General features: G+C 63.4%; 2 protein-coding genes and 1 long non-coding RNA gene across 4 annotated transcripts; 2 read left to right on the top strand and 1 right to left on the bottom strand.

Annotated features, from left to right (window-relative positions):
• The first annotated feature begins 612 nt into the window (after nucleotides 1–612).
• Nucleotides 613–4,997, top strand: BTC (betacellulin). 2 transcript variants are annotated; one of them, XM_063156900.1, is made up of 6 exons: nucleotides 613–694; nucleotides 3,640–3,735; nucleotides 3,983–4,100; nucleotides 4,237–4,383; nucleotides 4,687–4,794; nucleotides 4,887–4,997. In XM_063156900.1, exons 1-5 carry the CDS (start codon nucleotides 628–630, stop codon nucleotides 4,790–4,792), a joined length of 534 nt encoding a protein of 177 aa, XP_063012970.1. In that variant the 5' UTR covers nucleotides 613–627; the 3' UTR covers nucleotides 4,793–4,794; nucleotides 4,887–4,997. The 2 variants fall into 2 exon arrangements, with proteins under 2 accessions (XP_063012970.1, XP_063012969.1); XM_063156899.1 differs by lacking the exon at nucleotides 613–694 and adding an exon at nucleotides 920–997.
• Nucleotides 4,998–7,900: 2,903 nt separating this feature from the next.
• On the bottom strand, nucleotides 7,901–12,406 carry GC (GC vitamin D binding protein). Its single transcript, XM_063156901.1, has 12 exons — nucleotides 12,293–12,406; nucleotides 11,100–11,169; nucleotides 10,533–10,665; nucleotides 10,235–10,446; nucleotides 9,923–10,055; nucleotides 9,754–9,848; nucleotides 9,378–9,507; nucleotides 9,085–9,287; nucleotides 8,684–8,816; nucleotides 8,501–8,598; nucleotides 8,228–8,354; nucleotides 7,901–8,149 (listed from the first exon to the last, which is right to left on the bottom strand). Exons 1-12 carry the CDS (start codon nucleotides 12,399–12,401, stop codon nucleotides 8,096–8,098), a joined length of 1,497 nt encoding a protein of 498 aa, XP_063012971.1. The 5' UTR covers nucleotides 12,402–12,406; the 3' UTR covers nucleotides 7,901–8,095.
• On the top strand, nucleotides 10,558–13,977 carry LOC134418504 (uncharacterized). The gene is made up of 5 exons (XR_010027792.1): nucleotides 10,558–10,691; nucleotides 11,056–11,195; nucleotides 11,315–11,444; nucleotides 11,831–11,988; nucleotides 12,943–13,977. It is a non-coding gene; the product is annotated as an uncharacterized LOC134418504 (long non-coding RNA).
• The last annotated feature ends 1,651 nt before the right edge of the window (nucleotides 13,978–15,628 follow it).

The following is a 15,628-nucleotide window of genomic DNA, read 5'->3' on the forward strand; positions in this document are numbered from 1 at the left end:
GTTTTTGGGGGGCGCTGGCAGAGAGCAGGCGTGGCCGGGAGCCGAGGGCCCGGCGCTCCCGGTGTGCCGGAGCCTGCAGCAGGAATTTTTGGCTGGCCAGGGCTAGGGGAGCTTGCTCACCCGCTGGTCAGCGGCCAAATGGCATGGCTGGGCGGCTGCCAGCGCTCACATTAATAGCTGCCAGCTTGCGGTTTGAGGTCACCCGTTCTTTCCAGTCTTTCATTTCCACCTCCATCGGCGCCCGGGGGCTCCGCGGCCGCTCCCCGCCCTTCTCTGCCGGGAGAGCCCCCGAGCCCCGCTGGGAGCCGGGACAGCGCCGGAGCATCCCTGCCTTCGCCCCTGTGGGTGTCCTCTGTTCCCAGGATGTCACTCGGGGAGCTGGAATGCCCTCCCAGCACACCCCGAGGGAAAAATCACCCCGCGAAGTGTATTTTGCGAAGGCACAGCCCCTTGCAGAGTAATTGGGGCTGCCCTCCTTGCCCGCCAGGGCCCCTGGGAGGGTGAATTGATCCGCCTTGCCACAGCAAGCTGGCCACGGATAAATGCTCTGGGGAGGCGGGGCTGGACTGGGACGCTCTGTCCGCCTGGAGAGGGGATGCCCAGAGCCCCGCCTGGAAGCCGGGCAGGATGGGGGATCCGTCCGGCTGCCCAAATCCCCAGGGACCCGCGGCGAGGCGTCTCCTGGCAGGACGAGGTGGGACACGCGTGGGTGCGACACCCGGGAGGGGACACCGGGGAGGGGACACCGGCACGGCCGAGGGATGGCTCCGGCAGAGGGAGCTGGGAGCCGCGCAGCTGGAGGAGGAGGCGCAGCTGGAGGAGGAGGAGGAGGAGGAGGAGGAGGGCAGTGCCCGAGCGGCCGCCCCCGTCCCGCCCCGCCGCAGCTGCCGGGCACCGGGCACCGGGCAGGCGGCGGCGGCGCGCATGGAGGCGGCGGCGGCCCCGGCCCCGGGCGGCGGCCCCGGTACCCTGCTGCTCTGCCTGGCCCTCGCCTCCGGTAAGCACCGGCGTCCCCCTGCCCCGCCACCTGCCCGCCCCGGGATACCCAGCGGCTGGCAGGCTGCTCCTGCCCGTCCCGGCCCCGTGCTTCCCGCCCCTGCACGGCGCTCCGCGTCCCTGCCCGGTGTCACCTCCGCTGTCCCAGCCCGGTGTCACCCCCTGTCCCGGCACTGTCCCTCTCTGGCGCCGCCGCTTCCCGCTCCCGCACTGACGATCCTGCACCTGCCTCCCGGTGCCATCCCGGTGCCATCCCGGTGCCATCCCGCTGTTCCCCCGCCTGTCCCGGTGCTCCCCCATCCCATCCCATCCTGCTGCTCCCCGGGTCCCTTGCTGCTGCACCCTTGTGTTCCCGCCTCTCACACCCCATCCTGGCGCTGGCCCCGTCCCATTCCAGTGGCTCCTTGTGCCCCCCTGGACAATCCCATCCATGCCAGCCATTCCTCTATGCCCAGTCCTGTCCCTGGCCTCCCCCTGTGCCCCCAGGTCCCATCCTGGATCTCCCCACCGTTCCAAACCAGTCCTCCCTTAATGCCTCTGAATCCCTGAATCCCTCAGGGCCAGCGTGGGGGCCAGGATGTCCTGGCTGGATCCTGGAGCAGGAGCGGGATGCTTTTTGCTACTTGTTGAAGGGACGCTGCTGACGGGTGCCCGAGTGCCCGCGGCCATCCTTGGCAGCGCTGGGAATGTGGGATGCGGGGCAGGGGGCCAGTACCTCTTCCACAAGTGTGTGAGCATTAATTCCCGGGTTAGTTCCTAAGTTTTGAGGAAGCAGGCAGCCGCAGACAGGTGTGTGCTGATGGCTGCCAGGAAATAACCACAGCCAGGCTGGGGAGCTGAGACCCTCCCTGGCAGGGAATCCTGCCTGGCACTGGGATTTCGGGGGAGCCTTTCTCTCCGCAGGGAGCAGCTTGGGTTTGGCCCTTTGGCAGGGCTGGTGACAGCGCTTGGCCAAACCTGCCGAACCTGTGCTGGCAGGAGGAAGCCGAGGGTGGCCGACCTGGTTTGGGGCCGCTGTGTCCCCTCGGAGCACGGCCCGTCCTGGCTGGCTGCTCCCCTGCGCTCTGGGCTTTCCCGGGAGAGCGTGGGGGTGGCAACAGCAAAACAATCCAGCGCTTGGGATGCTTCCCTGGGTTATCTCTGCCTGCTAGGGAGAGGCTGCAGCCCGACATAGCGCAGCCGGAGCATCGGGGAGCTGAGGGTGCCGTGTGCGGCCGTGGGTGGGCACAGCCCCTCCCCGGGGCTGGCACTGCCGAGGGGCTGCCAGCCAGTTCTGGCACTCCGCATCTGGATGCAATAAGGGTGGGGAGCTCGGCTTGGTGGGGATCTTTCCATGCCGAGCTGTGAACTCGGTCACCGCGAGTGAAGTCAGCCTCCCTCCCTGCCTGTCCCGGCTGTGCCCACGCCGCCCACAGCTGCATCCCGGGCTGCAGCCGCCCCATGGCTCATCCCTGGCTCTGGGCAGGCAGCTCCCACCCTCTGGGTGGGGCGGTGGGCTCCCTTTCCCCGCCGGGCTCTCTCGGGGCAGGCGGTGCTGGCTATATATAGCCGGGAGGGACGTGTGCGCCGGGAATGTCCCCGCTGCAGGACGGGGGGGACCCGGAGCCTCGGGGCAGCTCCCGCCGCTGTTGCCAAGGTGCCGGATGAGGACACAGGGAGCGGGACACCAGGCTGCCAGGATCGGGCTGTGCGAACTCTCCGCTCCCTGGGAAGCCTCCAAGTGCCCCCACGCGGGATGGCGCAGCCCCGCCTCGGAGCCACCTCCGCGGGAGCCACCCGGGCCCTGCCCGTCAGGCAGGACCTGTCCCCGCTCCCTGGGCGCCGCCTCGGCCGGTGAATCCCCGGGGAGGGCCGGGCGGGAGCGGGGCCGTGCTGAGTCAGGCTGGTATGTCAGCGATCCGGTTACCGCCGCTCCGACGCGCCCGGCTCGGTTTCACCCGCGGGGCCACGGGGAGAGCGCGGTGCCCCCGTTCCCCCCCGTTGCGCTTTCCCAGGCTGTGCGGGGCTCCGGGCAGACCTCGGGGCACCTCGCGGCGCCTAAAGGGGTGCCAAGGGAGCTGCAGAGGGACTCGTGACAAGGGTACGGAGCGACAGGACAAAGGGGAAGGGCTCCGCACTGACAAAGGGCAGGGTTAGATTAGATACTGGGAAGGAATTCTTCCCTGGGAGGGTGCGGAGCCCTGGCATAGGTTGCCCAGGGAAGCTGTGGCTGCTCCATCCCTGGAAGTGTCCAAGGGCAGGTTGGACAGGGCTTGGAGCAACCTGGGCTAGTGGAAAGTGTCCCTGCCCGTGGCAGCAGGGTTGGATGAACTTTACAGCCCCTTCCGGCCCAAATCCATCAGTGATTCCATGAGCCCTGATCTCCCTGGGGACCCCTCCCTGCATCCTTCCCGGGCAGAGCAGCAGCTGGCCGGGCTGTGTGGTCCAGGACCCACCGGGCTGGCTCGCAGAGCTCCGTGCCGGGCGTTGCTGGGTGGAGGCAGCGGGCGGGAGCGGCTCTCCCTTCTCCCGGCCCTGGGGAAATGCTGATGCCGCCAGCGCAGGGGGGCCGCGGGCCCAGCTGCAGAGCCCGCTGCCAGCGCCCCCCCTGTGCCTCTGGGGGTGCTGCGGGTCCCCCTCTGAGCTGCCTCCGCTGCCCTCCAGGCTTGGCACTCTTCAGCTGCGTGGGGGCCGATACCAACGTCACGGCCGGGCACGGCACGGAGGGGCTCAGCTGCGGCACAGCCAAGGCATGCACAGGTAAGGGCGTGCCGGGGGCAGCCCGAGGCCGTGGAAGGGAGCGGGAGGGAGGGCCAGGATGGCGGATGAGCAGATGTGTCTAGCGTGGCCGTGTGGCATCGCCGTGCCAAGGACACCCGTGCCACCCCCGCTGACTGCGGCCGGGCGGGCTCGGAGCTGCTGCGGGGATGCGGCGGCTCAGGGGCGCTGCTGCCTCTGGGCAGAGCTGTCACCCCTCTGGGGCCGCTCTCCGTTCTTGTCCCCGCAGGGAACGGCACGCAGCCGCGGCGGCAGGGCCACTTCTCGCGGTGCCCGGAGGAGTACCAGCACTACTGTGTCAAGGGCAGGTGCCGCTTCCTCGTGGCCGAGCAGGCCCCCGCTTGTGTGTAAGTCACCCGCGGTGGGGACACGGCGACACGGAGCGGGATGATGCGCCCGTCCCCCCGGGAAAGCGGCGTGAGGGGGGCATGGGCAGCGCGGCAGCTTTTGGGACCGCCCTGTGCCTCCCCTGTGCACGGGCAGGTGCGAGCGGGGCTACACCGGGGCTCGCTGCGAGAGGGTGGATCTGTTCTACCTGCGAGGGGACCAGGGCCAGATCGTCATCATCTCCCTGATCGTCGCCATCGCCGCCCTCATCATCCTCGTTGTTGGCATCTGCCTCTGCAGCCAGTATGTGGGGGAACGGGGCGGGAAGGGAAAGGGAAAGAGAAAGGGATGGGGGAGTAAATCCTGCCCGGCTCGCCTGGCTTCGGGCAGGCTGAACTGGAGCTGTCCCAGCCTGGTGGGACATGGTCCTGCAGGTGCTGGGAGGTGCCTGAGACATTCCTTTGGGGCTGGAAAGCAGGTGTGATGCCCTGGGGATCTTCTGCAGGATAAAAGCCGAGGGAGAGAGAGGAGCATCACTGCCATGTCCCCTTCTGCCTCTTTTTTGTTTGTTTGTTTGGTTTTTATGATTTTCCTCCTCCTGTCAAGCCACTGTCGGAGGCAGCGTAGGAAGAGGAAGGCAGAAGAGATGGAAACGCTAAACAAGGATGGACCTTCCAGAAGTGAAGATGTGCGGGAAACGGGCATAGCGTGAAGGTGCAGGGGAGCGGGGGGGCGACCGAGCCGGTGCGACCGGAGCCCCTCATTGGGGTGGATGCCGAGACCGACGGGCTCCGCTCTCTCCGCAGGAGCTCCCGGTACCTGCGGGCGGGTCCCGGACGGCAGCAGCGGCTGGCTGCATGGGCGAGGGCTAAAGCGTGCGGCGGCTTGAATAAAGGGGTGACGGAAAGTTGTCCCCAGTGGTGTCGCCGAAGTCCTTGGGGCGCGGGGGCTGCGCTGCCGCACCGCGGCCTCCAGACGGCGACACTGAGCTGGGGCGGGGGCGGCCCGCCTGCAGTGCCCGCAGTGGCCACGCGAGGGCGACACAACCGCGGCGCCTCCGCCCCGATCCCGGTCCCGGTCCTGCTCCCGGACCAAGGGGCTCTGCCGGGTTCGGGTCCCGTTCTGGGCGGCCTGGAGGCTGTGCTGGAGCTGCTCCCATTGCTCAGCGTCCCCGGGCGCCCTCCCGGTTCCCGACAGCCGGCGGGAGAGGGGAGGGAGCGGGTGAGGGAAACCGGGCAAAACCGGTGGAAAACAGGTGAGAACCGGGGCAGAACTGGGTGAGCCGGGGCCGTTGGCTCCCGTAGCCCCGCGCTGCGGGCTGCGGGGCCCGGAGCCGCGGTCCGGACCCTGCCCGGGCAGGCACCGGGGACTGCGCTGCCGCACCGCGGCCGCCAGACGGCGACACTGAGCTGGGGCGGGGGTGGCCCGCCTGCAGTGCCCGCAATGGCCACGCGAGGGCGCCACAACCGCGGGGTGCCCGCTGGGGTGCCCGTGTCCCCGGCTGTGGGTTTGGGCACCGACCCTCTGCGGGGGGACCCCATCGGCATCCCGGGATGGGGCCGGGTGTCCCTGGCGCCACCCAGGCGGTACCGCCGGAGGTGGGGACGCAGTGGAGCAGCGGGGCCCCGGCAGCTCCCAATTCCCGGCACGGGAGCGGCTCCCGCTCCAACCGGGGCCCGGTGACCACCCCGGCGGCGCCAGTCCCTGGGAGGTGTTGGTGCCCAGGCGATGCCACGGGGCTGTGGAGGGCTCATCCCCGTGCCCAGGCAAGGAGCAGGGCCCTGAGGTGCCAGGGGACATCGTTTTGGGCACCTGCTTCAGCAGGGTCCAGGGTGGGGAGGTGGATCCTCAATTCCACGCAGCTGCCGGAGGCGCTGGTGTGAGCTCATCTCTCCCCCTCCTGTAAAAGGCTCTTTATCCCCGGGCTTTGCTGGGCCTGCCTGGGGGGAGCCATGCCAAGAAGAAAACTGCTTGCTTCTGCTTTGGGAATGTGCTGTACACAGTCTGGGAGACCAATAAAATGAAAAGGAGGTATGAGACTTTTTCCTGTCTGTTTTTTGGGGGGTTGGAGCTGATGGCTGGGCTGCTGCAGGCCCAAAAGGGCTGGGAAAAGCAGGCTCTGGGAAGTCAGCAGCCCTGCAGGTCTCAGAGGTGGATAAAACACTTTCGGGTTTGTTTATAAGGCTTCATGGAGCACTGGTCAGGTGAATGTTGGAGCTGTTTTATTCAGTGCTTTAGGTAATCCTCACTGGGTTTTTCCCATGGCAGCCCCACATTCCCTGGTTGTAGTGAAGTGATGCTTCCCTGGATGCCACCCTGGAATTCCTGCATTGCCACCGAATTCCTGCTTTAACCTGATGAGTTCCTGGAGAACAGACAGACTGGACAGGAAGTGTTGTGCTGAGCACTAAGGCTGGGAATTTAAAAAAAACAAAACACACAACCAAGTCAGGAACTTTGCTACTTCCTTTACATTTTTGGGAATGAGTTAGGGAGGCGATGGAATGAAAAGGCAGGAGGTGAATCCACCTTGTGTCACCAGGCTAAGGGCAGGAGGAATGAGAGCTGGGAAAGAAAATTGCTATAAAAACCCCAAATATAAATCCCAGCTAGAACACAGAGTGGAAAAGCCAACTGGTTTATGCCCAGGCTGGCAAGGACTGGATGGAATCCCTGGGGATTCCAGGGATTGCTGGCTGGCATCAGGCAGGAGCAGCCTGAACTTTCCAAGGAATCTGGTGGTTTTGGTAGGAGGATTATTATTTGTGTTGTTTTGAACAGTAGCTGAGTATTTTTGGGTGGCTTTTCCCCCCATAAGCAGTGATGGTGTCACCTGGCAGAGATATCATTGGCTGGCTTCATGGCATTTCCCCAGTTTTCCTTGGAATCCCACAGGGTCACTGGAATTGCCAGCCCTTACCCTGCACATCTGGAATGTGAAGGATGCAAACCTGAGCACAGGAGTGAGGTGTGGGTCACCCACTTTCAGAACAAGGTGAAACCCAACTTATTAATTGGAAAGAATTAGAAATAATTGGCAATTAATATTTTGGAAAACAGATGCCAAGGGCTGTGACATGAGGGTGGTGCATGGATCCAATGCCTTGGCATCAGCAGGCACTGTCCCAGGCCAGTGGGATCCTTGGGGAAAGAAGTAAAAGCCAAAACCAAACTAAAACCAGTTTCTCCTTTCTGCCCAGGTCTGGATCCCACAATAAGAGGGGCCCTGGCAGGAGATGGACAGGGATGGTGCCTGCCAAATCCATCTTGTTTCTCACATTCCAGGGCAACCGAGCAGTGATCCAGGGACTGCCAGTGCTCCCCAGAAAAGGGACAAGCTGCCTTGAACAGGGAGTTCTTCCTGGGTTTGGCTCTGGTTTATCGCTCTGGCTCATCTCTGCACACCAGGTGTCCCCTTGTCCTTCCCCTTGCTGCACACAAAGCTGCCACATCTGCCCTCGGGGGATTTTCCTGCTTTCCTGGGCTGGCTTTGCCATCCTCCTGCATCCCAACCCGGGGCTTCTTTGCCTGCAGCACCCCCAAAATCCCTGTGCTGGGGAGGGCTCAGCTGGGCAGGTGGGGGTGCCCAGGGTGCCCCTCTCTGGGTGCCGATGCTTCCACGTAGCTGGATACTCCAATACCCAGAGATTGCTGTCTTTAGGGGCATTTGATGAGACTTTTCCCGGGTTTTCCTTAGTTTTTTAGAGCTTTATCTCCCAGGATCAGGGTTGGGACCTGTTCCTGCCTGCGGAGGCGAATCTGGACCCCTCTCCCACCCTCTCCACGGCCCCGAGGGTGCACAAAGCCTTTCCAGCCACGCTGCAGGGCACTTTTGATTTTATTTTGGCTGCAGGAGCACAAGCTGTGGGCTCGGTGACACCTCCCATCTGCTGGATGTCCTCCAGCCCAGCTCCCCGATGCTCCCTTCGGTGTTCCCGGTGTTCCCGAGCTCCGCCTCGTGTCGCCGCTCCATCGGTGCGCGATCCCTGGAGAAGCGATCCCTGCGGCCGGCAGCCTATCCCAGCAGGCAGGAATCCCCCTGGCACAGCTCCCCCAGCTCCGAGGTGACCTGGGGAGGGAGGGAAGAGCCGAGGGGCAGCCCCGGAGCAGCTGCGGCCCCGCGGGGGCAGGAGGGGCCCGGGCCTACCTTGGAAGCGCAGAGGAGCAGCGGAGCGTCCGGCAGGCAGCAGGAGGAGGCGAAGGATGCTCGCTGCTCCAGGAGCTGCTCCAGCGGCGCCGAGCTGGGCTCGGACTGGGCCAGACTGTCCCGCAGCCTGCGACGGGGAGCGCGGTTACAGCGGGAAGAGGAGCCACGCGGCTCCTGCTGCATCCCGGTTCGGCATCCTCAGCATTATGGATGGATTCTGATTGCATCCAGCTACCCAGGTGGGTTTTTTGTGGAGGGAAGGGAAAGGCTCACCTCTTCTTGAACTCAAGGAAAGGCAGCTTGAGGAACTGCTCGCAGAGCTGCTCGGCCTTTGTCAGGAAAGGGAACAGCTCCGCTGCGATCCGCTGGCGCTGGGGGCAGAGGAGGGGAGTTACCAGGATGGGATTTGGGGGCACTGGGATGAGGGGGAACAGGATGAGCCCCCACAGCACTCACCTTGCTGTCCCAGCAGGCAGAGGGGTCCTTGGAGGAGCAGCATTCCCCGCGGAGTTTCCCGGAGGTGTCGTAGAGCTTGGCGAGGACGGCCTCGGGGAGGTTGGGATGCCTCCGGGCAACCTCGAACAGGAATCTGGAGTGGGAAACGAGAGAGCTCAGGTGAGTTCTCATTGTGGCTGCTGCTCGGACTGGGATGGGGCTCGCTTTTGGCATCTCTGTGCTGCCTCTGGTGGCACTCAATTCCCCTGAGGGAATTGAGGATGTTCCCCTGGTTATCCCCATAATAACCTAAGCACGGAACAGGGTCAGGAACTGGTGGGACTCGGTGATTTTAGGGATCTTTTCCAGCTTAAATGGTTTTATTCCGTGACTGCCCCCTGGCTGCTGTGGGTCCCGCTCACCTGGTGGTGTGGAGAGCCCCTTCCTTGGCACACAGCTCCTTGTTGGTGGGCTCTGGTAGCTCTGGCAGCCTTGTAGCTGGGGCTGGGGGCATGGCCAGGATGCAGAAGTGGTTTTCCATCAGGTTTTTCCCCTGGCAGCAGGCGGCGAAGCGCTCGTCCCGCACCGACAGCGCTGAGCAGACTCTGGCCGTGTGCTCCAAGAGCTGCAGAGAGGGAGCAGGGCCTGTGCAGGAGCCCTCAGCCCCCTGAGCTCCTGCTGGAGCTGCTTCGGGCTGGGCTCCAGCCCCCCCTACCTTCTTCTGCATGCAGTCCTCGGCCATGGAGTCACAGCACTGGCAAGCCACCTCGGCAGCGTCCTCGGCCAGGGGCAGCAGCTCCTCGAAGGAGGCAGTGGGAATCTTCTGGGCCAGAGAGGTCAGGGAGCTGGGGAGCACAGGGTGAGTGGGGCTGGGGGCTTGGATCCCCCTCCCAGGAATCAGCTCTGAGCAGGGTAAGGGAGGGAGGGGATGGGGAGCGCAGGGATTGCTCTGTGCCTGTGCTGTGCACGGGGCAACTGCAGGGATCCACAGCAGAATTCAAGCTTGTTTTCCTAAATGCTGCCTGCCAACAGGATCTGCAGCAGGAGAGAGGAACCCTGTCCCAGGATGGAGAGCCCATTTCCCCCCGTACCTGAAGCTGGCTTTGTCCTTGCCATAGGCCGAGAAGCGGGAACAGATCCGGTTTGATGTCAGGGTGAGTAGGGAGAGGGTTTTCCTCTCCCGTTTCTGCCACAAATAGAGGATGGGAGTGGGAATCGGTGCTTGCCTGGCTCCCTGGGCAGTGAGGATGGGGGTCTCACCTCCTTCAGGAAGCAGGCAGTGGGTGCGGGTGAGATGCAGCAGGTGGAGACCATGGAGAGGAAGGTGGTAGTGGAGGCCAGGAGCACAGGCAGGGGAGCCTGGCTGTAGCTGCTGGCATACTCATAGAGAAACCTGCGGCAGAGACGGGGTAAGGAGATCCAGCACCTCCGGATCAGGGAATCGGGAGTGTAAGAGGGGTTTGGGGGCGTTGAGGTGCTCCAGGGATGGGAACCCCCTGCAGGCACCCCCTCAGGCTGTCAGCCCATGCCACAGGCCGGGGCCAGCACCCGGCCGGGCGCAGCCTGGCTCACCTGTCGGCGAATTCCCGGGGCTCCAGGCGGAAGGCGTGGCAGAGCTCGCTGTCGGAGGGCTGCAGGAAGCGGGGCAGGGGCTGGGGCGGGTGGCGCAGCGCCGCCAGGCACAGCTTGCGCTCCAGCCCCTGCTGGCCGCAGCAGCGCGCCGCGCCGGGGTGCGCCGGGAAGGGCGAGTCGGCCGCGCAGGACTTCTCCGACAGCGCCGTGGACTGCGGGAGGGGGACAGCAGGTTATGGCCACGCCATCGCCCATGGCCCATTTTTGGGATCTGTTGGATGGTTTGGGTCAGGCTCACCCCGGCGTCGTAGCAGGAGGGGTCGGCCCCGTCGGCGCAGCAGGTCTCGGCCAGGGAGACGATTTCCCGGACGAGGTGGCCGATCTCCTGGAAGGTGCCGTTGGAATATTTCCGGCTGGTGTCAATGATGGTTCTGGCAGCAAGGACAGGGAGAGCCAGGTGAGCCTTTATCTTCAATCAGAAATCACCTCCCAGGACTGTTCTGCCCAAATGGGTTTAACAGTGCTGGCCGTGGTGCAGAGAGAAATCACAGCATATTCCTTGGAAAACAGCCAGGAAAGAACTGGAACAGCTTCCAGGCTGGGGGCTGCCACTTACAGGGGACTGTGTGTCAGCTCTGTGAGAATTCTTAATCATTTAGGTGCATAATTGATTTTTGTGAGGAATTCAACAAGGAATCAAATTTTCTCCTGCTAAAAGCAATCAGAGCCCAGGGGTTGAATTGCATCTCCCCTTTTTGATGGATTGAATCCATCTGCCCATTTCCATGATTTTTATTTACTGTTTTCTGTTCCTGGCTCAGGTGTCAGGGCTCCTCGGAGGGCACCAGCAGCAGGAGGTACCTACAGGGTTCTGAAGTTCTCCTTGCCCAGGATCTTGTACTCCTGGCAGACCTTCTCCCGGACATAAGCTTTCCCTGAAAGTGCAGGAGAAGGAGGAATTGTGAGTAAGGAGCAAGGAATGCTCTGTCACCACGGAACACGCTGCTTTATTCACTTGGGGTTTGTTCATTTTTTTCACTCCATTACTTCTTTTTCCAATTTTTCCACCACTTTTTCCAGGGGGTCCCTGGGGAGATGTTGTCACAGCCAGGCTGGGAGAAGCACACCTGGTGTCCAGGGTGCTGCTCCAGCTCTGCAGCCAGGGAAAGGGGCAGGGAGAAAACCTTCTCTGGAGCTGGAAGAGCTACAGGTAAATTATATGGCAGGTTTGGAGTATGGAATACATGGGGTTGGATTTTCTGGCAGGGCCTGGAAACCATAAGGGCTGGGAAACCATCTGGGGCCAGGTCCACGGGGCAGCCAGGAGTGAAAACATTCCCAGCAGTGCTGCCCTCCCTGGAAAAACAGGATCGATTCCCTCCAGACTCTGTGGGGCCAGACCTTGGCAGCAGCAGGGTAAACACTGATCCCGGTGTTCCCTGGGATTGCAGCCTGGGGCAGGGTCACCTCCCCAAAACCTGGACTTTGAGCCATCACTCTGAGGGTCACATCCCTCTGGTGGCAAGGGAAGAACAGGGTGAAGGCTGGGGGTTCCAGAATAGGAGAAGCCATGGAAAAGTTGTGTCTCTTTGCCAGCAGGAACATCGGCTCCCAGTCCCAGCTTGTGGCATTTGTGTTCGCTTGTACAAAGCCATGCGGGAGAGGTAAAGTCTAGGTGGGTTTTGGCAGCTGGGGGATTCCCTGTGGAGCTGAGAAGGCAGCAAAGGATGGCAGAGCATCGATCCTACCAAGAGGTGAGTTTTGCACAGGAATGGTGCTCCCCAAGGGGGGGTCAGGAAATCCTCTTTTCCTTTAGAAAGGAAAATGCCAGTCCCGGTGGCTCTGTCCTCTCCCCATCCCACCTCCTCCAGCACCACCCCACAGTGGCATCCTGGATCCCAACCCATCCTCCCGGCCTTTCCCTTCCCTCTCTGCTCCTGCCCAGTGCTTTGGCTGCAGGCTGGGAGAGGGGAGGTCACTGCAAACCTCTGGAATTGAGGCCCCATCCCCGTGCCCCTCATCCCAGGGCCAGCAGAGCCCTGGGATCACCTCCCTTACCTCGGTGTAAGGCCTGTGCAGCAGCCAAGAGTGGCAGCAGGGCCAGGGCTGCCCTCATGCTGGAGCTGGCTCTCCTCCTCCTGCCGGGAAGTGGCACCGGGAGTCCCATGCCGGGGTTTTTATGGACACAGGGTCAGCAGCTGGGAGAATGATTAACCCCAGAGGGCAAGCAGCATCCTTGGCCTGCCCCCTGGGGCCTGGCTGCCCGGGCCTCAGAGATCCAGACAGTTTGAATCATTAACTTGGACAAAGAGGGATGGGTGGCCCTGAAACCTCGGGATCTGTGAGGGATGCTGGGATGAACACAGGCAACAAGAGGAGGAAAAGCACTCCGTGCACCCTGTGAGTGGAAAGCCCTGTGTGCTTAGGATACTGTCTGATCCTCAGGAAGGAGACACACTTTTTTTGGGATGTCAGCACCCCAAACCTGCTGGTGCTGCTGGGCAATGCCAAGGTTGTTATCCTTGGAAGCTCAGCTCCAGGGTGCACCTCAGGTTTCATTCCTGCCACTGCTGGGTTGGGGTCTCTGCTTTGCAGCCCCATCCCAGACTTTTGCTGGGAGTGTTGTAGAGCTCTGTGCGGGCTCCCAACAGTGCAGCTTTCCCTTTGTCCCTACAAAAATGACAATTCAGCATCTTATCATCCTCTAGGGTCCTAAGAGAAGCCGAGGAAGAGGAGAAGATCCAGCTGAAGTGATCCTCACTAGTCCTGCCTGGGCAATTGATGAGAAGGAAGCAAAGAGGGAGGGATGGAGATCCAACTGCTGCAGTGAGACCCTGTCCTAGGGTGACGCTATGATGCTTGTATCCCCATCCCTGTGTTCTGTTTATGCTGGATATCATGTTCTGTGCCTTCAAGAATGGCTCTGAAGGGTGCAAGTTTTGTTTTGGTTTCCTATCAGCTGCTCCCCCACGGCTGGTGAGACCCTGAGACGGGGCAGTACATGGTGCTGCTTTTGCCTTTCGCTTTGCTCTCGCTCTTGCTTCTGCTTTGCTTCTGCTTGCTCTTGCTTCTACTCATTAGCTAGTTTAGCTGAACAGTCCAAATTTTCCCTGGACTCTTTCTCCTTTCCTTTTTTTGGACCTACTTGAACCTGCTCTGGACTGGGACCTGGGAACACCGAGAGTTTGCACCCTGTGGCTGCAGCAGCTGCCCCAGCGCCGGAGGGACTGAGAACAGAGTGACCACCCTGAGAGAGACTTTCTGAATTTGTCATCTTTTTCAGAGCAGTGAAAGAGTGGTGTCACCCAGTATTGTTCATTTTGTGTGCCGGGGGGTGCTGTGCCAGTTAAATAAACAGGTTCTTTCCACTTCTCTCCAAGGAATTCTTCCCGAACCACCTGGGGGGAGGGGCAGTGTGGGTTTGCTTTCTGGAGAGGCCCCCTTTTGGAGATTCCCTCCCAGATTTGCCCTAAACCAGGACAGACCCCTGACCCCCAAATCCACCCAGCCTCCACACATACTCTGCACTCCCCCTGAGGCCGGATGTTCCCTCTCAGACCGCATCCCTTGGGATGAAGATAGAGCTGGTTTTTATGGAAGATCCCGGGTTTTTCTCCCAGGGATCTGCACTGACAGTGAGTTGCAGCTCGGGACCAAATCGTGCCGATGCAGGAGATAACCACGTCCTGTTCTTGATGGTTTATGTGTGAAAGTTGAAAATAAATGATTAGCGACTCATGGAATGGCCTCCTCTCCTGGATTAACTCTTCCTTATTAAACTTTCATGTCACGGCCGGGGCAGCTGGGGGGCGGCGCCCACGGGCCGGGCGGACCCCCGAGCACACGGTGCCGGGCGGAGCCCCCGCCCCGGGCCCGGTCCTGGCCGCGGTTCCTCGTCTGTACCGGGGAACGGCTGCCGCTGTCCGCCCCGGTTCCCCGCCGCTCCTCCGGGGCGGGAGCGGCGGTGTCAGGTTCGGTCCCAACGCCCGGCCCGGAGCGGCTCCTCCCGCCCCACACCGATCCCGTTCCGATGCCGACGGGGGAGAGGCGGCACCGCCCGAGACCCCCGGCAGACCCAGGCAGCGCTCGGCCCCCGCACTCCGGGCCACGGTCACGGCCCCGTCTCAGCGTCCCGGGCTCCGAGCGGTCCCCGGGGGGAGCAGCCGTCGGGCGGGGCTCTCACGGCGCCGGGACCGGGGGGGACAGGGAGGCGGGGCCGGCACAGGTGCGAGGGGCGGGGCCACGGAGCGCTGCGGCGGGGCCACCGCCACCGCGTTAGGGGTGGGGGGCAGAGCGCCGCTGGGGTGTGCCGGGCCGTGCCGCCTCTCCCCCGTCGGGCGGATCCAAGCGGCACCGGGCCGGGGATCGGTTTCGGGCCCGGGATGGCCGCGGGCACGAGGCGCTGCCGGCTGCGGGATCGCGGCCGTTCCCCGGTGCGGGCGCGGAGCCGCCGTGTGGGGCCGGGACCCCGCAGGGCGCCCTCTGGCGGACACGGAGCGCGGTGCGAGCGCGGCGCCCCCGCGTGGCCGGGGGACAGCGGTGCGGGGGGCGGGGCCGGACGACGCAGGAAGCGGAGCCTGAGGGCACAGGGGGCGAGACCAGGGGCGGGACCTGACAGAACATGGGGCGGTGCCAGGGGCGGAGCCGGGCGGTGAAGGGGGCGGGGCCAGGCGGTAACAGGGGCGGTACCAGAGGCAGTACCAGCTCAGGTGTGCAGGGCGGGCCCAGCTCAGGTGCGCGGGGCCCCAGGGCGGCTGCGCGGGGCGGGGCCGAGGTGATTTAGACCCCGGAAATCACCTCGGCCGCCATTTGCTCACTCAGAGCACGGTGGGGACGGAGCTCCCTGTGCGGGCTCCGCAGGTAAGGCGCGGAGGCTTCGGCCTCCCCTTCTGTCCCTCTCTACCCCTGCTTCCTTCTCCGCGTATTCCCTTTCTTTCTCCCCCTTCCCTCTCCCCCTGAAACGCTCCTTTCTTCTCCTCCCAAACCCGACCCCCCCACTCCTTCCCGTCCTGTCCCTTCCCCGCTACTCCCTCCTATTCCTTCTCTCTCCACCGTCGCTCTTCTGCCCCCTCGGCCTTTCCCTTCCTCTCCCGCTTCCCTCCTCACTCCGACCCCTCTCCCTCCCCGTCCTCACCACCCCATCTCTCCTGTCTCCCCGTCCTCCCCTCTCCCCCTTCCCTCGCAGCCGCGGAGCTCGGGGTGCCGGGCAATAATAAAGCCCTGAGGGCAGGAGCCCGGCGCCCCCGCCCTCGCTGGGGTCCGCACACGGGGCCGGAGCCGCTCTGCGGGTCCCCCCATTGCAGTGCAACACAGCGCCCCACAGCGCCGGGGCTCCGGCTGTCCCTACATCACACTGGGGGGGTCCTGGGGTGGGGGGTCCGAGTAACAGGGGCC

This window comes from Melospiza melodia, chromosome 5 (assembly GCF_035770615.1).
Source record: "Melospiza melodia melodia isolate bMelMel2 chromosome 5, bMelMel2.pri, whole genome shotgun sequence".
In the NCBI taxonomy this organism is placed as follows: Eukaryota; Metazoa; Chordata; class Aves; order Passeriformes; family Passerellidae; genus Melospiza; species Melospiza melodia.

What these genes read in the sequence shown, in the direction of transcription:
- BTC (XM_063156899.1), top strand. Translation starts at nt 925, where the DNA reads ATGGAGGCGGCGGCGGCCCCGGCCCCGGGCGGCGGCCCCGGTACCCTG. An exon ending in CACAGCCAAGGCATGCACAG is followed by an intron (nt 3,736 to 3,982) that starts GTAAGGGCGTGC and finishes TTGTCCCCGCAG; the next exon opens with GGAACGGCACGCAGCCGCGG. An exon ending in GGCATCTGCCTCTGCAGCCA is followed by an intron (nt 4,384 to 4,686) that starts GTATGTGGGGGA and finishes CCTCCTGTCAAG; the next exon opens with CCACTGTCGGAGGCAGCGTA.
- GC (XM_063156901.1), bottom strand. Translation starts at nt 12,401, where the DNA reads ATGGGACTCCCGGTGCCACTTCCCGGCAGGAGGAGGAGAGCCAGCTCC. An exon ending in GGGGCTCTCCACACCACCAG is followed by an intron (nt 8,817 to 9,084) that starts GTGAGCGGGACC and finishes TTCCCACTCCAG; the next exon opens with ATTCCTGTTCGAGGTTGCCC. An exon ending in CTGCCTGCTGGGACAGCAAG is followed by an intron (nt 8,599 to 8,683) that starts GTGAGTGCTGTG and finishes CTCTGCCCCCAG; the next exon opens with CGCCAGCGGATCGCAGCGGA.